The 22,366-nt window shown below is 36.5% G+C and overlaps 3 protein-coding genes across 7 annotated transcripts in view; all 3 read left to right on the top strand.

The window, feature by feature from the left end:
• LOC306865137 (traf2 and NCK-interacting protein kinase-like) overlaps nt 1-10,064 on the top strand; it is a 61,199-nt gene extending 51,135 nt beyond the window's left edge. For all 3 annotated transcript variants that reach the window (XM_079409540.1, XM_079409539.1, XM_079409538.1), the window contains 5 exons: nt 1,023-1,123; nt 1,393-1,542; nt 2,897-3,056; nt 4,881-5,020; nt 6,100-10,064. In XM_079409540.1, coding sequence (XP_079265666.1) covers nt 1,023-1,123; nt 1,393-1,542; nt 2,897-3,056; nt 4,881-5,020; nt 6,100-6,183 — 635 coding nt within the window. In that variant the 3' untranslated portion in view covers nt 6,184-10,064. The remainder of the gene's footprint in view (nt 1-1,022; nt 1,124-1,392; nt 1,543-2,896; nt 3,057-4,880; nt 5,021-6,099) is intronic.
• Nucleotides 10,065-10,933: 869 nt separating this feature from the next.
• On the top strand, nt 10,934-14,121 carry LOC306865100 (eukaryotic translation initiation factor 5A-1). Of its 3 annotated transcripts, none has more exons than XM_079409471.1 (5): nt 10,934-11,161; nt 12,128-12,318; nt 12,405-12,509; nt 13,069-13,200; nt 13,304-14,121. In XM_079409471.1, the coding sequence occupies exons 2-5, from the start codon at nt 12,151-12,153 to the stop codon at nt 13,364-13,366; spliced, it is 468 nt and encodes a 155-aa protein (XP_079265597.1). In that variant the 5' UTR covers nt 10,934-11,161; nt 12,128-12,150; the 3' UTR covers nt 13,367-14,121. The 3 variants fall into 3 exon arrangements, with proteins under 3 accessions (XP_079265597.1, XP_079265598.1, XP_079265599.1); XM_079409472.1 differs by having other exon boundaries at nt 11,112-11,402; XM_079409473.1 differs by lacking the exon at nt 10,934-11,161 and adding an exon at nt 11,405-11,661.
• A 1,707-nt stretch (nt 14,122-15,828) lies between these two features.
• On the top strand, nt 15,829-17,471 carry LOC306865099 (ribosomal protein eL22-like 1). Its single transcript, XM_079409470.1, has 4 exons — nt 15,829-15,856; nt 16,227-16,331; nt 16,682-16,803; nt 16,902-17,471. Exons 1-4 carry the CDS (start codon nt 15,848-15,850, stop codon nt 17,041-17,043), a joined length of 378 nt encoding a protein of 125 aa, XP_079265596.1. The 5' UTR covers nt 15,829-15,847; the 3' UTR covers nt 17,044-17,471.
• The last annotated feature ends 4,895 nt before the right edge of the window (nt 17,472-22,366 follow it).

The following is a 22,366-nucleotide window of genomic DNA, read 5'->3' as shown; positions in this document are numbered from 1 at the left end:
ATGAAATCAGCAGCGAAGGTGCGTGCACATGAAGACGGTGCTCATAGAGTGTGAAGGGAATATTGAAGTTATTTTTGCCAATTTATAGACCTTGAGCAATTAAATACTCACTTTTATGTGCCAAAATGCCTGTCTTTGCAAGTATCGTTGTAAACACTGAAGGCTAGGTCTGAAAGTGAAGGCAAACAGCTGAGAAAGAAAACAGATGTCTAACGGCATATTGGATCCGGGCAGCTCTTAAAGTGACAGCAGTCTAATATTCCTGCTTCTGTCATTCATGTTAATCAAACAACAAAATAGAGAAAATCTCTCACTGCTCTTAACTAAATCACTTTTTTAACTTTAATAAAAATAAATACATGTTTGATTTACACAAATTCAAATAATAAAAAAAATGTATTTATTCCCTGAGGGGCAATTCAAAAGCATATTGAGCAGAACTTCTAGAAAAACAACACTGTTTCAAACAGATACACAATATTATTGCAATGATAATAGTAAACAATAATAATGACAATAAATAGCAGCAAGGATAATTTGTTTCTATACAGTAAAGAAAAGTCCTACATAATAAAACAAATTTAAAGAATAAGAGTCTAACAATAAAGAATATGCAGTGTTTTTATACATTTAATTACTTTATACAGTGTATGTTGCATTTATTATTTATTTGTTCCACTGTAGTTTTTTGTCCTATTACTTGTAATTAGTTTCTTATTTATATATAGACTGTTTACTTGTCTTCAGTGAGCTTGATTTTTTTTTTTTTTCTTCTTTTTTTTTTTTAGATTTAAGCTAGTATTAGTTTTTGTGGTATTTACACTGGTGACAAGAATGATGAAATTTCTATGGTATCAATTTGTTTTATATCATAACACCTTATTTAAAGCACAAATAACTACATTATGATATACAATTTTGGTCATATCGCCCACCCCTAATTTGGAGAGCAATACAGAGAAAGAGAGAATGTGGTTAAGTAAATACTAATAATATTTTCACGTGTATTTGTTATTTAACAGTCAAATATGAGAGGATTAAGTTCTTGGTGATTGCATTGAAGAATTCGGTGGAGATTTATGCCTGGGCTCCCAAACCCTACCACAAATTCATGGCTTTCAAGGTGAGACAGATGTTCGGTCCAGTGAGACCCCCTTTACCCCCTTAAGAAAGAGTGTTTATGTGTTCATTTAAAGTAAACTGCATTACTTTAGAAGAAAAACAGGCCTTAGAACTCATTTGGCAGGGCAGAGCACAAAATGTGCAAATTAAGTAGCTATTTTAGTACTTGTGACTAGTGCTGTGAGTGTCAGAGAACACCTGCACAGAGCATATTTCTTTGGGAATACTGTATATTGTGCTTTCAGTGTCTCCTCTTCGGTCTCTCCAAAGTCTTTCACAGATCTTCAGCACAAGCCTCTGCTCGTGGACCTGACGGTGGAGGAGGGTCAGCGGTTAAAGGTTATCTATGGCTCCAGCGTTGGTTTTCACGTGATAGATGTCGACTCTGGGAATCCGTACGAAATCTACATTCCGTCCCACGTAAGTGACGACAGGCTGAGCGGAGGCAGCTCTCCCCTCCTTACCCTGGTCCTGAGGGACTTTATATAGGACGACTCCTCTCTGGGGACACTGGGATGCACTGTAGTGTTGATGTCTGTATCACATATGTGCCTTTTAATTACAGACAGGGTCCAAATTTAACACTAAAACCAAATTCAAGTAAAACCTGGCTTTGATGAGAAAAATAAAAAGCTTCCCAGTTGGGTGTTAAATTTTATTTATATGTATGTATATACACACATTTAGCTCAGCAAGGCTGCATTTATTTGATTAAAAAAAAGAAGGGAAAACAGTAATATTGTGAAATATATATATTAATATATTATATATAAAATTTGCATTTTTTATCAGGCTCCTATGTTTAGGTTCAGTAATTTTACTCTAATGGCAACGTATAGGTCTCTTTCTATGCAATTAAAGTGAAATAACTGAACATGCATATAGGAGCGTGATAAAAATCCTCATTTTAGAAGAAAATTTCAGATGGCACTTAGAGGCTTTTGCATCTGAACTCTTCATATATATATATATATATATATATATGTATGTATGTGTGTATATATTTATATTTATATATTAATATTATTACATTTTGTTTTCTATTTAAATATATTTAAAATGTATTTTATTGATTTTATTGGTTGCAAAGCAGAATTTCTAGCAATAATTACTTCTGGAATCAAACTTTTCTACTATTTTTACTGAATTTAAGAGACTTCTTTCCAGAGAAAAACTTTTAAAGTTTTAGCTGTTTTTCTTTTGCAATATTTAAAAAAATATATAAATAAGAATAAATAAATACATTTAATTAATAATAAAGAATATATATTAGTTATAAAAACGATTCAAAATGTTAATTTTGGACCCTGGTAACACAGTTTAGAGCATCACGTATGAATGTTCTGTCTGCAGATGAATGGTTATGAAGTTGACTAAAACAGATTGCATTACACTGCACGTAGCTGCCATTATTGTTCTAACATTATCAAGTGTGATAGAAAAGTATCTCCACTGTAAGAAGAAAACATGTCCCCGATCTCCGACCTTTGACAAACCAAACACGTACACGAACCAAAGCAGCCAAACCGTTCCGATGCCCCATGGTAGCCCGTTAGCAGGGCGCTTTTGGGCTCGTGCTGTCGAGCGGAGGGCAGGAGTCTCGATTGTTGCAGCAGTTTCTCAAAGGGAGAAGCTCTGGCCACCCTCAGCACGAGTCATGACTGACAGGGCCACCCGGGGGAGGGGGGAGAGCGTCACCTAATGGGGAATGTTTTGCACTACGGCTCGTTTTTGTCACCCCAAGGCTCATCTGCGCCCACCCCTCCCTTCCCAGATTCAGGGCAGTGTTACCCCTCACGCCATTGTGGTGCTTCCCAAGACCGACGGCATGGAGATGCTTCTGTGTTATGAAGATGAGGGAGTCTATGTGAACACATACGGCAGAATCACTAAAGACGTGGTGCTCCAGTGGGGAGAGATGCCCACCTCTGTTGGTAGGTTTTGGTTGTTTATTTCACACAAAACGCTCCTGTTCTCCTTCTAGAGCCCTGATGGTGGTCTGTGCGAGAGCACCCGACCGTCCCCGACACCCCTGAGAATCTGAATCGGTCCTCTCACACAAACACGCATGTCTTTGTCCACTCATTGCTCTTCTGTCTTTCCTGTCCCTCACTTAACTAGACGATTGAGCCGCCCCACCCCACCCCAGCCCACCTAGACTAAACCCTGACACAGAGTGAAATGTTTGTCTGTATGTGTAGCACATCTTCTTGTGTACAGTTTTGTTTACATTGTTAACCCATTGTAGTAGTCTTTGTTATTAATAACCTTTAATCTGGTTTCCTTTCTAAACAAAAGCCCAAGATTTGGCCGTGGATCCTATTTGGTTTCATATCATCCTTGGGTGAATCTCATTAAAAAAAATGTCTGGGTGATATTTCACTTTAAAATCAGAATAAAAAATATAAAGCCCATTTTAGGGCCATGTTTTGCTAGTATCATTTGCATATGCAAATGGAAAAATATGCATTAATTAAAAAAAATTTGGCTTTTCATGCAAAAATAACTTCTTATTTCTTCCTTTTGATTTTAGAGTGAAATGTGATCCTTTTTTTGAGATTTACACAAAACTAAATATTTTCTAGTCAACATTTAAATTGACTACTTTAAAATTATTAGAGCCTGTTTTAGGACATTATGATATTTTGCTATTTTTATATGCAAAAATAAAAATGTGTTTAATTGTCATTTTAAATGAGACTCGCAACACCAAAAAAATTGGGCCTAAAATATGCTCGATTTCCTTTATTTCTTTGCTCTTGATTTTGGGGTGGAATGTAACCTGTTTTCTTGAGATTTGCAAAAAAATCTCAGTCCTAAAATATGCTTGATTTTTCATCATGCAAAAAATATAATTTCCTAAATTTTCTCTTGATTTTGGGGTGAAATGTGACCTGCTTTCATTAGATTTACCCAAAATTTAAATTTAATTATTTTTTTATATTTAACCAGGACAAAAGACCATCATGAGTTTCAGTGTAATTATTGTTGTCTTTTTAGATGTAAATATTGGTGTCTTTCAGCTTTACTATAATCATGCATCAGATATTGTGCCATGTGTCTCTAAAATTAATTTTCAGCTTTAATGTTTGTTTATATATGTTTTCATCTCTCATCCGTACAGAATGTTAATGTTGTAATTTAGATGTCTTTTGTTGTTTGTTGGCTGACACTGAGGGTTCAGATGTAGACCAGCAGCCGCCCACCCCCTCAGTTCTGAAAAAATTAATGTTTCAGCCAAATTCTGTTCAACTCTTCAGTGATTCTGCACTCGTAACAAAGTAAAATTCATAACTCATGCATTTTCTACACAAGATATCAGCAGCAAAGGAAGTCAAAACAACCAGATCTTTATTATCTCTATGAAGGGCTCTAAGTCAGCCACAGGAAGTCCTCGGCGAAAGTTCATGTTAGTATCCAAAGAGCTCTGGAATTGGACGCTAGTTCCTTGTACTCTTGATGGCAAAAGGATAATTAGAAAATGAAAGCTTAATAATATCCATAACCACTGGTATTTCAATCATGATTTAATTTGTGATGCTCAGAAACTGCTGCAATAATGACCTCCTGATGTGGGGTGGCTTTGGCAGGCTTGTTTTCATTGGATCTGGGCTAGTTTGAAGTTGCTGTTGGACGTCAGAAGTCGTTGAGGAACGGGGTGTTCTGATGATGTACTGCATTTGGTGTCAGCGCTCTCCTGTCACATGTTCCTTTTGTCTTTTGTATATATTCGCTACCTTCCCCGTCCCCTTCTACAGCCTACATCCACTCCAACCAGATCATGGGCTGGGGAGAGAAAGCCATTGAGATCCGCTCCGTGGAAACGGGACACCTCGACGGAGTTTTCATGCACAAGCGAGCACAGCGACTGAAGTTCCTTTCGGAGAGAAATGATAAAGTATGTTACCACCATGATGCAACTTGCCCATGCATGAACTAGCTATTACTTTTTACTCTCTCTCTCTCATTTGGTTACAATTAACAATATTTAAAAATTAAACACTCCACTTTTAAATTATGTGAGTCTTTATATGGGTCAATGACACGAAACACCAGGTTTGTTTTATGTAATTTAGCTATTATTTGATTAATTTCATTATTTTTTTCTCTTCTTTTGGTACAGTTAACAATAATTCAAATTTAAACACTACACCTTTAAAGTGAGGCTTCATGGGTGAATGACATGATGCTCATTTTGTTTGTTGGGGTATATTAATTTATTTATAATGTATTATTTTTGTTTTGTTTTGTTTTTTAAATGCTAGATTGCGATACCTGCCTGATATGATAATGAAGAAAAATAGCTCATAAAAAAATTCTTGACATAATGTCATATTTAGTAGAAAATATATATATTTTTAAATTAAAAAATTTAACCCTTTTTTTACCTTCAATACTTAATACTTTTTTGAAAATAATGAACAAGGTATATACAGTCATGTAATATAATCACATAATTAACTTTTATGATCAAATTTAAGTTATTACATTTTACTTGTCATTTTACTTACTCTATTTTCACATTTCATTTTATTTTCTTTTTTTTTTTATCATGGATGTCACTGACCCATGTAGTGGATAACTTAAATTCATCAGTGTTTTAATATCATTGATATACTATTATACTATTATTTTATCAATAATTTAAATTAGTGTTTAGTGTTTATTTTATATTTTCTGTTTGATTTTAATTTGTGTTTTGTTTGTTTTTGTCATTTTATTCGTTTTTTTTTTGTTTGTTTTTTAAATTCTTTAATATATATGTTTTTTAGTTATAGTACATCAAGTTAAACTAAATGAAAGTGAGAAATATTGCTTTGGCAACTAGCTGAAATAAAATACCTGAAAATAAGTCTGATTGGAAATTGAATGTAGACACCCAAGGCAGTAGATTGTAAGAGTTTGGTCCTTTGAATGTGAATAATAGGCAATATAATAACGTCCATTCCTCCGTGTGGACTTTTTTCTTTGTCGCAGGTGTTCTTTGCCTCAGTCAGATCAGGAGGCAGCAGCCAAGTTTTCTTCATGACCTTGAACAGAAACTCCATGATGAATTGGTAATTCATCCCCGCCCTTCCCTGTATTGTATCTGTGGACCTTTTCTACTTTATTGAAAAGTGTGAATAAAGGAAAGACAGGAAAATCCAGGTGTGCTGGATAATCTGGCAGACGGCAAAAAGACCAAACCTTGCTGGGACCTTCTCAGAAGAGTCAAAGACAAACCCAAAATCCACACGCCCCCGCCAACAACAAGGGGCGCCGGAGAAGAACAACCGGTCTGCGTTATTTTTATGGCTCTTTTATTAACATGCGTGGGGTTCTGGTGTTTTTGTCCTTACAAATCTCTGTCTAGATTCTTCTGGAGGTGAAGACTGGAAATATGGGGAATAAGACCCACAGAGTAGAGTGAATATTTGTACTGTTAAGACAATAATTTATCACGGTTGCGCTGAACGTCAGTAAACCTCCCTTGCCGGGATGAATCCATTGAGGCTGGTTTGTGTGATCAACCCGTTTTCTTTTTTATGTTTCAGCTTGGAATGCACACAGATGTTTGTGTCATGTGGCTATCACTCTAATGTCTGATATTTAAGATTTGTATGATACTTTGCCACATTATCTTGGAGCAGACACACTTCGGGCTGTCCACAGAATGCCTTAAATATGAATTCGCAAAGCTGCTCGTTTTTATTTTCAAGTCCATAATATATGCATATTTCTGTAAGGAAAGGAAAATGCTACTTTTTTGGATGGAAATTTATGCCTGCTAATATGGACGTATAATGGAACTATAAATGATTCTGAATATTCATACTGTGCATTCCTAGTTTTATCCCAAAGCTCTATAGTATTCACATTTGGAGCCTGTGGTTTGGCACAATTTTCCTTGTGCTCAGGGAAATGGTGCTCCCTAGATCAGACCTTTTTCCATTCGTTTCCATTGTCTTTACAACTTATGTTATGGGCGATTTAAAGGGATAGTTCCCTTATATTCTCAACCTCATGCTGTTACACACAAAAAGAGAAGTTTATCTCATCAGTGAAACTAATTTCATTGTATGGAATGAAATTACAGACAAAAAACATCATAAAAGTAGTCGGTGTGCACTATATTTCTAGTTTCTGAAGCCATGTGATGTTTTGTGTGAGGAACAGGCTCAAAAAAGTTCTGGTCACAAATAACAGCCTGGACATTGACAAAAATATTCGAAAGACAATAAGGCGAGTAAGTTTTGGGTGTTTTACTGGCCCTATGAGAACACGAATTTCCATATGGATTGGATTACACCATAATTTTTATTTAAGGGTGAAACTGGTCTGCAGAGATGATTCTTGAATGCTTTATCACCACAGTGCTAAGAAACAGTCTGAATGGTAAATACTACAGAGCTTTCTATTGAAACATAAAAAAGTACATTAAGATTCTGTTTAGAGTATCACAGTTTCTTTGTGAGAGTGTGTGTGTATGTGAATGAATGATGAGATGTAATGCTTTCCACCAATGATACAAAAATTACCATTAACATACCAGCAATCTTAATTGTTTTTGTATCAGGAGTACCACGTGTCATTAGAATAAGAATGTGCTGCAGTTTTGTATTTTTAAGTTGGTTTTCTCATGACTTTAAGCAAAGTGCAATAAAGGCCAAGGGAATCGAGCCTGGTGAGTCGATTGCTCACCTCCCCTCATGATGGATCTCCAACTCTTTCTAGAGGGACATTCACTACCACCCTCTGTAAATATCAACTTCCGTTTTGGAAAGGAGTCCTGCCTCCGAATCGAATGCATAGGAACTGTGAGGATGTGACAGAAATGTGCGATGCTGTTTGTGGTTCTGTAAGATCCACCTCCTTCTCTGTGTGAGTCACATGAATCAGTGAACGAAGAAGGGTAGTGTTTTGTGAGTAGAGCTTCCTTTTAGGCTACCTCGTTTCTGTTCACCTGTTGGATCGGTTCAGTTTTCTATGTGGGTAATGACTATTGATGCCGTAAATCAAACCTTTGTGATACAATATAAGGCAATATTCCAGATCGTAGTTTGAAGAGGCAAATATTTATTCTCTGGGTGGAATTGTGTCTTTTTGAAATGCAACCAGTAGATCAGTGAATTTTCAACGTTATTCAATTATAATAGGTATTATCAATTGGCGATGAGGATGGTGTAATTAACAAATGTAAAATAAGGCTATGTTGTCATTCCATGTAGATTCAGAGGGGATTTGAGTGTAGAGCGCCAGACAGAAATATTCAGAAATGGATACTTTTTTTTATAAAAAAAACCAAACAAAGAAATCTTGGTGCAACGTCTTGTGTAACAGCCAAATCAAGCCTACGCTTCATATTAGGGGGATTCTTCAATTAGGGCTACTTTTCGGTACCCACAGGTGATTTTAAGTTAAAATCTTTCAATTTTTCTTTTTTGGTCTCTCTCTATTTGTTTTTCCCCCCTAAAGACTTTATTTGTACGTTTTTATCTTTATAGGTTTTATCCAATACTACTGTCATCACCGCCATGCCAAGAATTGTATTTTATCAATTAATTGTGTTTTTTTTTTTTTTTTTAAACCAAGCACACAACTCACATGATTTCAAAATCCGCTTGATAACTTCTATAACGACGTTGCATTTTAAGGATTACACATACACAAAAATGCCTCTAACTGCAGAATCGCTCATTAATAGACTTGAAGTCCTTCCAAATGACGTGGCATTTTATTCAAATAGGTGGAATCATGAAATAACAGTCCTTTATGTACTTTTATAGATTTTCATTACAGTTCTGTAAGGGCAATAGAGGGTGAAATTCACTTGACACAACTAGGATCTTTTGAGACCATGTTTTTTGTCCATCAAACTGTGAACTGAGTGGATGTGTGTATGCAGGGTTGAAATACTTATGGGGTCTTCCCATTCATTTTATCAACATGGCTGTGAGGTTGGTTGATTTCTTCGTCTCTCATGCCCCACCTTCAGTGGTGGAAAGTCTTTTGATGTGTGCTTGACCTAATTTTCTTTCTTAATATGGACAATACTGTAAGTACATCATTTATATTCAGGCCGAGTGAGTTGTTTTATTTCTGTATTTCTCTTATTTTTTGTGTGTATTAAAATTTGAGATTTATAGCACAACCGAGCATTCTGGATATTGGCTGTTATTTTATGGTTGTTCCAGTGTGTGTGATTGGGTGTGTGATTTGAATCATACCATTTTTGTTTTTTTAAGCCTGTAAATCCACCAGTTAAAGAAGTAATACAGGCATTTTGACACTAAAATTACAAAATGGTGAGATTTCAAGATTTTGTAATAGACATTTGAAGCTGAAACTGGGCATATCATGTTTTGTTCTCAAAATATGCAGGCTGTAGTATTTTATAAATAGATTTTTAAGGCTATTATACTAGAATTTTGTTCCAAATGTAACATTAAATGTAGCCTGGACTTTTAAGAGATGGTGATCTCATCTAATCTGTGCCTAGTCCATGTAGTGGGTGTTACATTTTATTGCTTAGAATTTATTACATATTGTACTCAAATCCCCTTTGTGTCATCCACAAAACCCACAAAAGAGATGAATCTTCTAAACCGAATATTTTATGGTCATAAAACTTTTTACAATGCAGTTTTCTTGACATTCTGATCCATTTTATTTATTGTTTTGTACAGTGCTTTAATGCTGGTATCTGTATTTAGAAAGCAGCGGTATTATTGCTGCTTTTTTTTTTTAAAGGGATTGTTTTCTTTAGCTGTATTCTGGATTAGTTTGTCTTAGAGAAATATGAAATCTATATTATAATGTCAGAGATGCTTTAATATGAGTGCTTATTTTACTTTTTTGTTTGTTTTCTTACAAGTTGTTGGTTTGTTTTCTAATTTTAATGCAGTATTGTTCAGTGCTTTTTCCTTATGAAATAAATTCACCCCTGATAACTGCAAAAATGTAATATAGGGTTGTTTGTGGATCAATTCTAGTCTTGTTAACCAATACTCAGTGTGTTTGTTTAAAGAGGAAAGTCGCAGAGAGAAGACTGCATATCAAATGTGATGACAAAACAGGTTGGTGGATCAATCTAGAAAAGCTATAGCAATGACGAGCATTACTGATTTTGTCAGTCTTCATGTTAGACCCTTTTCTACTTTGACTGAAACTCCCATTTTTGATCTTATTCAGATGGACCCGAGCGTTTCTGAATGAGAATGTGAAATGGATAATGGAAATATTTCAGATTTTAGAAACTCACCCAGTGTGTTCACTCGTCACCTAAAACAGACAGTTTCTTTGCTTTTTTAGAAAAAAATAAATTGACACATCAAACCAGACCATGTGTGATGTTATATTTAATTTTTTTTATCAGAATTTCTGTAATATTATTCTATAATAAGAATTATAAATTAAATCCCTTATATATAAAATAGATTGTATATTTTCAAAATAATCAATCTATTGTCGTATGCAATCTGGATGTTTGTTATACAAGACTTTTTAACCTGTGTAATCTTTAAAATAAAGGCCTAATTCGCAAAATTTACACGGAATTGACATTTCTGAGCTAGTTGTTTGAATCCAATGCAAGACCACTGCTAGAAAGTTATGTAACTGGAGGTTTGAGTTATATTTATTATATTGTTTTTTTTATTATTACTATGTTTTTAAAAGACGTCTGCACCAAGGCTGCATTTATTTCTTAAAATATTAATATTGTGAAATATTAAATTTTTTAATAGGCCTAAGTGCTTTATTTTAAAATGTAATTTATTTCAGTTAAGGCAAAGCGGAATTTTCAGCAGCCATTACTGCAGTCGTCGTTGTCACATGATCCTTCAGAAAACATTTTGCAAGCATGAACTTAATTATTCTTCCGTTCTGTCCGGCTAAAATGTAATTTGAAGTAAAAGTGGCATCCTAAGCGCTGAGAGGCACTAAACTACAGGCCCAGTCCATCCTCGCGTCTGCAGAAGAAGAGGAATCCCGCCCACTGTACGGATGCCGCATTAAAATTGGCCGCGCTTGCGCGTTGACGTTCCTTTATTTCTTGGAAGTAAGTGTTGCATGGAACGTGTTTGAACTGTGACGAAACATTACACAGAACGTTTCTGTCTTGATGTTGTCTTTAAAACGCCGTCGGGTTCGAACGCGCGCGTCTTGCTGTTGAACGCAGCCGGCTTGTCTTGAGAAAGAGCGTTGCGGTGGTTCTTTGAGGAGCGGCTCTTTAGTTCGCAGGCCGCGAGCACAGCACGCGTGAGGCCTTTCCCCGCGCGCAGTGACTTAACTGAAAAAAGGCACGTGAGAAACTTTGGCTAAACCGCACGAGACCCGTTTTCCCCGCTTTGTTTGTTACGTTGTAGTTTACCAGTCATGGTCGTTGTTATATTATGCGCTTCAAATGTTATTTTATTGTAAGGAAGAACGGGGCGTTAGCCTCTTAGCCGAGTTATTGATGAGCAGCGAAACCACGTTGACGTGCGCCTCGCGAATTAGACGCGTTTCATGCGGTTTACTGTAAACATTGGCGTGGAATTAACGCTTATTATTGTTTTAGTGAGTGTTTCTGGATAAAGCGTTATAACTTGCATTATTCCGAAGATAGTCCATATGGCCTGGTTCGGCGTGGTCTTTGTGTTAATTGAGTGCAAAATAACGGCTGTAAAGTGTCATTTGAGGCTCGTTAAGTATTTTAACATGCATTTGATAGTGTACACCACTGTTAGTTGAAGTTTCGTCGAGTTAAGTCGTTAATTTGAATCGGATCCGTTATGTGGTTTAATTAGAGCTAATGCAAACAAATCCATTTACATGTTTTTTCGATTTTTAAGAACTGTTGAACGTTTTAGTAAATGATTCATAGCAAACTACATTTTATCTTGCGGTATTAAGTTTGTAAGCCTGACTATAGCCAAGTTTACGCATCCACACGTGACTTAACCATGACGTTCTTGTGATTTGAGACCGTTTTAAAATGAAAACGTACTAATTTCCCACACGTCCCGTTTTTTTTTTTTTCCAGTGCCCCTTGTTTAGATCCCCATCATGGCAGATCCAGATCTTGATTTCACCAGCGGTGATGCCGGGGCTTCAACCACCTACCCCATGCAGTGCAGCGCCCTGCGCAAGAACGGGTTTGTGCTTCTGAAGGGTCGCCCTTGCAAAATTGTGGAAATGTCCACTTCGAAGACTGGCAAGCATGGTCATGCAAAGGTAGTAATTTGATATCATTCTTTTGCATGGCTATTTTTAACCTACTAGTGTTTATTAGTGTTAAGTATTTCAATCTTTGTTTGCAGGTTCACATGGTTGGAATTGACATTTTCACAAATAAGAAGTATGAAGATATCTGCCCCTCCACCCACAACATGGACGTGCCTAACACCAAAAGAAATGACTACCAGGTGAGATGTGCGTGGCTTTGTAAAATTCAAGCGTTATAGGGGGTAAATTCACATGTAATGTGATTTTCTAGTGGGATTTCTTGTACTTCATTTACCCTAAAGTTCTCCTGAATTTTAGTTGTGTAATGAAGGGAAACTTTGGTAAAATGGTGACTTCGGTCAGTTTATTTAGGATTTAAGTATCATAATTTGGTTTATTAAGTATATAATTTGGTTATTTTAATTAGCTGCAAAAATATACGCACATAATGGATTATAACAATGTTTATATATATATATACGCACATAATGCATTATAACATAATAATAACACATTATATATAATGTGTATGTTTGTGAAATGAACAGTTATTGGTTCATTGCAGCTTGTTTTGCTGAGGTCTTTTTTTTTTTTTTTTTTTTTTTTTTTTTTTTTTTTTGTAGTGAATCATTTGAACTTAATTGGTTGCCTGAGAATCTTTTCCACCGGGCAATTAAATGATGATACTTTAGCTTCTGACTTCAGCTGGATTCTTATTCCATTTCTTTGTTTAAAATAAATTTTCTGTTGCTCTACTAGGTGGTTGACATCAGCGAGGGATTCCTTTCTCTTATGATGGACAACGGAGACGTGCGTGAAGACCTGCGTGTGCCAGAAGGTGACCTGGGCAAAGAAATTGAAAGCAAATTTGCAGCTGGTGAAGAGATGTTGGTAAGTGCACCAGTTTGAACGAATGAATCTAATCCTTTAGCTGTTTTTTTTGTTTTGTTTTTTTGTCACTGGAGCCCGCTCATTGTTTTCTTTTGTTTGGCAGGTTACGGTGCTTTCAGCTATGGGTGAAGAATCTGCAGTGGCTGTCAAACCCATGACCAAATAGGAAGAAAGACTGGGCTGCTCAGGCTGCAACATGCTACACTTTAACAAATCTCTTGCATTTGTTTTTTTGGTTTTATTTGTCACCAAAGCTATGGCCTTCACAAGCAACCTCAAATTTTTTGTTGTGATTGTATTCCTTTTTTCTTCTCCTTCCAATACTGTGCTGGACTTGTCGGGTCAGTTGGCATTCTCTCGGGTAAGAGGTTTAATACTGTCAGTGTGTTTACCCCCTCAACCTCCCCCTTTTTTCCCCCTCAAGTTTTTACCACTTACATTCCTGAAAGTTAAATAATGGGATCCATTTTTCCTTTTGTATTCTTGAGTTTCCTAATGTGCAGGATTTACACAAGGTGTTGCAAAGAGAGGAAACCCCAACTGACACTGAACTTTTTCTTTTTTTTTCTTCTCCCTCTCTGGGTGCCATACTTTTACTTTTCTCCTTACACGATCTACGCCATGCTGACACTATAGTTAATTTCTCTCAATTGAATGCCCCCCTCCCACCCCGCCCCAAAGTGAGATGCACACTGGTAGTTGGCACTTCCTTGTACTTGTACTTAATTTCAAAGTACCTTCTCAAGTAAAACTGCCATGACCGAGAAATAAACTCCAGCAAAATGTCCCCTTAAATGCCAGTCTCTAATTGTTCAGAAGTGGAAAGGATGTGATGGCCATGTGCGAATGCCTCTGTAACACAATAGCAGCCAGCTTGATTTTGGCTGTCATTGATGACTTTAAATAAAGCGTTGAAGCCTGTGTTTGTGTCCAGGTAAGCTCTTATCAGTGCTGCCCCAGAATGAGCTTGAGGACTAAATCTTTGAGTTCTAATCTTCCTTTGTTCACTCGAGGCCTTTGTCACATGACTGGAGAGAGCAAAAAATAAAAGCTTAGATTACCCTTTTTTTTTTTTTTTTTTTTTTTTTTTTTTTTGGTGGCACACTTGATCAGTATTAAAACGATATTCAGAAGGCTGGTTAAAGGTGTTTCTTCATAGTTACAGTAAAATTTAACAAGAATTTGTTACGGTCTGTGGTGAATGAATGTCCTACTTATGTAAATTCAGGGAAAAATCTCCTAGTCTTGTCTGTGGTCATTCAGGAAAACTCCCATTAAATAAGGTGCTGCTCGTTATTCTATAAATAGAACGTGTCTATTTTAATGGTATGATCTTGAGTTCCCCTCACCAGTGTTTAGTAGCACGACCTGCAATGTTTATTTTCTCAAACTAAGAAGGTAAATTAGTATATACATTTTTATATTATGTATAAAAATGTTTCTAACATCTATTGTATGGTTTTAAATTGTTAAAGAATTTAAATGGGCAAAATGACATGTTATTTTAGAAAGGGAGGATAGTAACTGGGACAGAAAGCTTTGTTGGGTTGGTCTGCTAAATCCTCTGAATGGGAGGAGCCAAACACTCATTTCCCGTTTGCGGCCTGGTGCCCAGACAACACTGACTGAATGAAAGTATTGCAGTTCAGTATTGGAGACAGACATGTGGCACTGCAGTCTATTCAAACCCAAACTTCATCTACCTACTGGTTCCCACTGAGTACTTTCTCTAAAGTCAAAGTGAGTTATATATTTAGTAACGTCTTAATGTGAATAATTCAAATGGATTAGTTTCCAGTTTTGCTGTTGTGTAGCTTGGAAAATTGTATCCAAGCAAGAATATGTACCTATTAAATTTGTTCAAGAGCAGAAATCTGCCCAATAACTGGCACATCAGGGTTGTGTCCATGTGCTTCTTGAGGCCTCACGCTCTTTTGCCTTGGTTTGTCTACACAATGATGTAAAGATGACCAACGCTTCCTTAGGTAAGCAGAGCCCAGTCTCTCCCTTCTCTATTCAGTGTGTGCTCACATGAATGTTTGAATAGCCTATTTGTGGTTTGTTTTTGTCATGTCAATTGTATGTTACGCCAGCCACATCCAACTACAGCAGATCTATGTTTTCAATACTACAGTATGCACAAATACCTGAAATAAAATCATTGACAGAATCCATAACTTTAAATGTTCGCATTTACATGGTGAAACAGAAATGCTATTTGATACAATTTTATATTAAAATGTTATACAATAATAAAATTAAAGAAAATATATATATATTGTACAAATATAACTCAAAATGAACAATATCCCTGAGTCGGTTCTTTCGATCGAAACGTTTCAATGAACCGGTTAAAAAAAAACTGATTCATTGACGTGAGATATAATGATCGTTTTCTTTGTAACGTTCTGCTGTTCAGCTTACTTTTCTCCCCGTCAGTGAAATCTTTGGTACGAATTGTTCAAATCGGTTATGTTACGTTCAATCGATAAATTCAAATGACCCGACTCACTCAAACGAACAATTCATTCACAAATCGGACGTCCTCGTGAATCCTCTCTAACCGGCAGCCAATCAAATGCGAGGAAATTTTGTGAACTCTTACGCGGACCTACGCCACTTCCTCTTTCACGCCAACCTCACCAAGATGGCACCGGTACGTGTCGACCGGAGACCGGTCTTAATGATTAAATGCGTTTTATTTTTCGTTTTGTGTGATTAAAATATGAGATATATTACATGTATATGTACTATGTTAACCAGAGTTAGTTTTTGCAAACTAATCCATTAGTTTGACATTCTTGTGGGAGACACGTGGTGGGTGAGCTGTTTAGCATGACAGAACCATTCAAACGCATTTGGTTATCACGATTAATCTCTTGCGTTTCATAATGTGTTCATTTGTTTTTACAAGATTAATGCATTTATAATCAAGAATGAATTACGAGTGCAGTATTAAACTGAGAAAGTAAATGTTTAATTTAGGGTTTGTATAAAAATTAAAAAATATATGTTTGTTTCTTTAGAAAAGGCAGACTGTTGTGAAAAAGAATAGAAAGGGTGCTTCCTGGAAGTTCACCCTTGATTGTACACACCCTGTGGAGGATGGGATCCTTGACTCTTCCAACTTTGTAAGTTGTGTATATATAATGGAAAACCTGGAAATGTAATGAAATTTCCAGACATGGTATAAATTCATTAACGTTTCTTTGCTGAAAAAAAAGTTCTCTGTTTGCATTGGCTAGAACACCAAATGAATGCTTGCTTTGTGCCTATTAGAAAGATCTGTACATTAAAACTGTTCCTTTAAATCTATTGGTTTCTGATCCAAAAACATGTTTTTTAAAATAATAAAGTATCCTTTAATGATTTATGTTCAGGTAGTCAAGTCACTAACACTGTGCCCTAACTAGGGTTCCCTTCCCTAGTTAAATGCCTAGGGTTCTCTTCCCTAGTGGTCATGCTGTTTTATTACTAACAGGAAACCTTTCTGAAAGAGAAGGTGAAGGTTAATGGCAAAATGGGCAACTTGGGAAATGTAGTGCAAATTGTGCGTCAGAAGAACAGAATCAGCGTCACATCAGAGAAGCAGTTCTCCAAAAGGTGAGATTGGGTACATCAGCTGCCTCGGCAGGTTATGTTTATTATTAGTGTTCTTTTTGCAGCTTTTGTATATATACTAACAACCCCATGTTGCTCAGGTATCTTAAGTACCTCACAAAGAAGTACCTGAAGAAGAACAACCTGCGAGACTGGCTGAGGGTGGTGGCGTCGGATAAGGAAAGCTACGAGCTGCGCTACTTCCAGATCAGTCAAGATGAGGAGTCTGATGCTGATGAATGAAAGCTCTGTCTTGAAATATGTTTGTGTATCAAGGTCCTGTATGAGCGGTCACATCTTCAAATGCAGGGCTGTATGTTTTGATATCTGCTTGTAAATAAAAGGATACACAGAAATTGAGTGTCATGTTTTTTCCAATGATAGTAAATGTTTCATGTAGTGGGCTTGATTTATAATCAAGGTGGAACAAGGGTGAAAGAGTTAAAGGTTCATTAACAAACATGTTGCCAGTGGTGTCTGATAAGAGGGATCATATTGCACTGATGAAACTAACTGTTGATCATTACAGTAGAAATCAATTCAGGAGTGTATTTGCAATATTTAAATGATATAGTTGCTTTATAAATTATAAGTTACTTTATATTTTTTGTAGTGCTGGGCAAAGATTAATCGTGATTAATCGCATCCAAAATAAAAGTTTTTCTTTATATAATATATCTGTGTGTCCTGTGTATATTTGTTATGTATATATAAATACACACACATGCATGTATATATTTAAGAAAAATATGTTATGTTTATATATTAAATATATTTATATATAATATAAATTATATGAATATAAATATATACACGTAAATACATGTAAATATTTTCAAAATATATACTGTATGTGTGTGTCTTTACATATACATAATAAATATACACAGCACACACAGATATATTATATAAAGAAAAACTTTTATTTTGGATGCGATTAATCACGATTAATCTTTGCCCAGCACAAATTTTTTGTCATGAATGTTGAGATTTTTTAGAAATTAAGTAAACGTAATTTCTGAAGACACTGATGTTAAAAAATACAGAACTCCTTTGTTTTTTTCATATTTTAATAGCATCAGAAGATGCAACAACCAGCTGTTACTTTAAGAATGGCACTACAGAGGCCATTTTCGAATGTAATTGATTTGAACGTTCTTTGAAGAAAGATTAAAACAATATGAAAAAATGTTTGTATGTTGTGTTGATTACACACATGATTACACGTTTGACCTGTTTAAATTTGTTGCAAAATTAAGGCATATATATATATATATATATATATATATACAGTGCCCTCCAAAAGTATTTGAACAGTAAAGACAAAATTGGTCTGTTGGCTGTGGAGTCACGACATTTGCAAAAATGATTAAAAGATGAATATGAGATGAACTCTAAAAGTGCTGTTCTTTTTATTTGGTAAAACCTGTGTGTTGAAACGGCTAATAATAAAATGTGACATTCCGTAGTTTTGTCTCATATTCATCTTTTAATCATATTTGCAGATGTCTTGACTCCACAGCCAACAGATAAATTTAGTCTTTACTGTTCTAATACTTACGGAGGGCACTGTATCATGTACACTCACCTAAAGGATTATTAGGAACACCTGTTCAATTTATCATTAATGCAATTATCTAATCAACCAATCACATGGCAGTTGCTTCAATGCATTTAGGGGTGTGGTCCTGGTCAAGACAATCTCCTGAACTCCAAACTGAATGTCAGAATGGGAAAGAAAGGTGATTTAAGCAATTTTGAGCGTGCCATGGTTGTTGGTGCCAGACGGGCCGGTCTGAGTATTTCACAATCTGCTCAGTTACTGGGATTTTCACGCACAACCATTTCTAGGGTTTACAAAGAATGGTGTGAAAAGGGAAAAACATCCAGTATGCGGCAGTCCTGTGGGCGAAAATGCCTTGTTGATGAGAGGTCAGAGGAGAATGAGCCGACTGATTCAAGCTGATAAAAGAGCAACTTTGACTGAAATAACCACTCGTTACAACCGAGGTATGCAGCAAAGCATTTGTGAAGCCACAACACGCACAACCTTGAGGCGGATGGGCTACAACAGCAGAAGACCCCACCGGGTACCACTCATCTCCACTACAAATAGGAAAAAGAGGCTACAATTTGCACAAGCTCCATTACATTGGACGGTTGAAGACTGGAAAAATGTTGCCTGGTCTGATGAGTCTCGATTTCTGTTGAGACATTCAGATGGTAGAGTCAGAATTTGGCGTAAACAGAATGAGAACATGGATCCATCATGCCTTGTTACCACTGTGCAGGCTGGTGGTGGTGGTGTAATGGTGTGGGGGATGTTTTCTTGGCACACTTTAGGCCCCTTAGTGCCAATTGGGCATCGTTTAAATGCCACGGCCTACCTGAGCATTGTTTCTGACCATGTCCATCCCTTTATGACCACCATACCCATCCTCTGATGGCTACTTCCAGCAGGATAATGCACCATGTCACAAAGCTCGAAGCATTTCAAATTGGTTTCTTGAACATGACAATGAGTTCACTGTACTAAAATGGCCCCCACAGTCACCAGATCTCAACCCAATAGAGCATCTTTGGGATGTGGTGGAACGGGAGCTTCGTGCCCTGGATGTGCATCCCACAAATCTCCATCAACTGCAAGATGCTATCCTATCAATATGGGCCAACATTTCTAAAGAATGCTTTCAGCACCTTGTTGAATCAATGCCACGTAGAATTAAGGCAGTTCTGAAGGCGAAAGGGGGTCAAACACAGTATTAGTATGGTGTTCCTAATAATCCTTAAGGTGAGTGTGTGTATATATATATATATATATATATATATATATATATATATATATATATATATATATATATAAAATATAAATTCTTTTTTTCTGGTTGTTGACAGTATTTTCTGATTTATGGAGTGATAACATTAAATGTCCCAAATCCCCTCTGTACATTTATAGTGTTTTTTTTTTTTTTTACCCTATTCAACTGTGGTGTCTTGCTTTTAATGTTGCATTATGTTTTTAAAAAAAAACATGAATAGCTAAAATGCTTTCATGCTCACAATGGCATTTACTATAACGAGCTAAATCTATCACTGGCAGTGATACTGATCTCCCAAATGTTAACCTTGTTAACTTTTAAAATGTAATCTCACATTTGAAAGCATTATGTTTTATCTTTAACAAACTCTTCACCTAAGGTCAAAGGTTAGTGAAAATCTTATCAATAGAGCAATAGAAAGGTCTGGAATTAAATGCATTTGCATTGATATGGGTGACGTTGCTATAAAGACCTTAAGTGTGAAAGGCAGCCAGAGTTAGAGCCTTCAGCCTGTTACCAGGATGTTATCTAATGCTCTGCACAGAGAAGAGACTGAAGCAGCACCATGGACCAGCACTGGGAGGAAACGTATTAGAGAGCGATTTCGTGCTACTTTGGCAGGCCTCCTGGAGTTGGAGGTCCTGAGAGTCAGACACAAAATAATGGTGGAGACGGCCCTGGAAAAAACCAAAGTTGATCCTAAAGATTCAACATCAACGATTATCCAGCAAAAACAGCATCATTACTGGGTGGATGAAGACTCGTTCAGACTAAATCTCAAACGCAGTTTTTCTGAAGAGGCTGATCACGAGGCTAGAAAATCCAGAGGACTTTGGTCATGTTCCAGTCATTTATCTGAAGACCTGCTTTTTCATCAATACCTGACGGAAAGAAGCTGGCATGACCAAGAACTATACTCACACATAGAAAGTCAGTCAAGGGCAAGCTCAGGTTTTTGCGACATTGGGGATGTTTTTACCCCCTCTGACTGTGACAACACCATCAGCTCTCTCTCCACCTCTTTGGCCTCCTTGAAATACAAGAACACTCTCAGAGATAGAGAATGTTTTATGGGTAAGGAACCTCAGAGGAGCCGACCCATTTTATTACAAGAGCACAGAGGAGTTCAATCCCATTTCTCAGATGAGACGATTCCTGAAGATGGTTTCCGATCTGTGGCAGATCTGTATCCAGACTCGCATTGGCCAGATGTTTCAGACATTCTTCAACCCAAAGTTGTCTTGCAACCCACCTACCGTTCTGATCTTCCAGGCCACCAGGGCATGGAAGTATATCGCTATCCCAGTCCACTGCATGCTGTGGCCCTGCAAAGTCCACTATATGCACCACAAAGCCCCCAGAACAACAGGAAAAAGAATGGAAGACATTTTTCTGGAAGCTCTACAAGCTCCTTACTGAGACCAGGCTTGAAGGTTTCAGAACATTCATGCTGTCTTGCAAAATCCACCTATATTTCATCCAACTTGCTAAGGAAACATATCAATTCTTTGGGCAGGAACATGCACTTTGAGAAGCACAGACGCGAGGAGATCATTCTGAAACGAGCCAGAGTTCAATGCCACGGTCTTAGCGCTGCACCAAGAGATGGAGGCATAACCTCAAGGCCAAAGAGAGCCATGCACCGCACCAGCTCCTTACACAAAAACAAACCATCCTTCTATTCTTTTCAGTCCACGCATCTGCAGAGAAACAGAGAAGATGTGTGTGAGGCTGCAATGAGCACAGCATCCACTATGCAAGCTATGAAAAGGCATCTAAATTTATAAAACGTTACCATGAGGCAAATACCTACTTGCTTTGACCAACTTGATCATGCAATCAGGTCTTCAAAGGAATCCAAAGCTGCAAATTAAGGACATAATGCATGAGAGAAATGCAAAAGACAAGAAAAAAAACGGTGTTAGTAATCGCATTAAAATCTCATTATCTGTGATCATTCAACTTGATTATACTGCATGTAAAAACATTGTCTTCCTCTGTGATCAGATCATGTTGTTATTGCATGTATGTTATTGTATATTTTCTTTGCTAGAAAGCTCAACTATAGGTTAAAATTAGTTACAAAAATACAGAGGAGAGGGTTTCCATTAAGATCATTATCGGAATTACCTTAAATATTCATATAGTCTTAACTGAATTGTTCAATTAACTGCACATCATTTATTTAACTGAATAAATTAATGTTAATTATGATCACTTTGATTTCGTGTATTTTTTTCGTGCAAATCCACGTGCTCGTTCATATTTTGGCATAATAACATATCCGTTCATATCCACCAGATGTCAGCAGAGATCTATTAATTTTATATTTCAAGTTAACTGTAAACGTGTAAAAATGCAATTTTAAATATTTTGTTATCCCTCCTTTGTTTTGTCCAGTCTAACTGCATTTCTTACAAAAATACATACAGTGGTTTAAACCTTTTGTCTCCTTTAAAAGTCAAATAAACTTTGACAGCGTTATGTACGAAAAATATTGTTCCACTGACCTAGCCTAGTTGGCCAAAATTCAGGTTTGTTCTAAAGAAACGCAAGGCAAGAGCTTTTTCTTCAGAACAATGTCTAAGTGGGAAAAAATCCAACCACTATTAAAAAATAAATCATCTTCGTGATCCTGCTGTTTTCACAGAAATTGTGGGATAACAGATACTGCTGTGTGTCAACAAGTCCGAGCGCAGAAGCTATAAAAATGCGTCTGACAAGGTTTTGATGTGGAAGTCAAGGCC

The sequence above is a fragment of the Barbus barbus genome (assembly GCF_936440315.1).
Source record: "Barbus barbus genome assembly, chromosome: 46".
NCBI classification, from domain to species: domain Eukaryota; kingdom Metazoa; phylum Chordata; class Actinopteri; order Cypriniformes; family Cyprinidae; genus Barbus; species Barbus barbus.
Note: the sequence above shows the minus strand (reverse complement) of the source record. Positions and strands in the feature narration are given on the sequence as shown.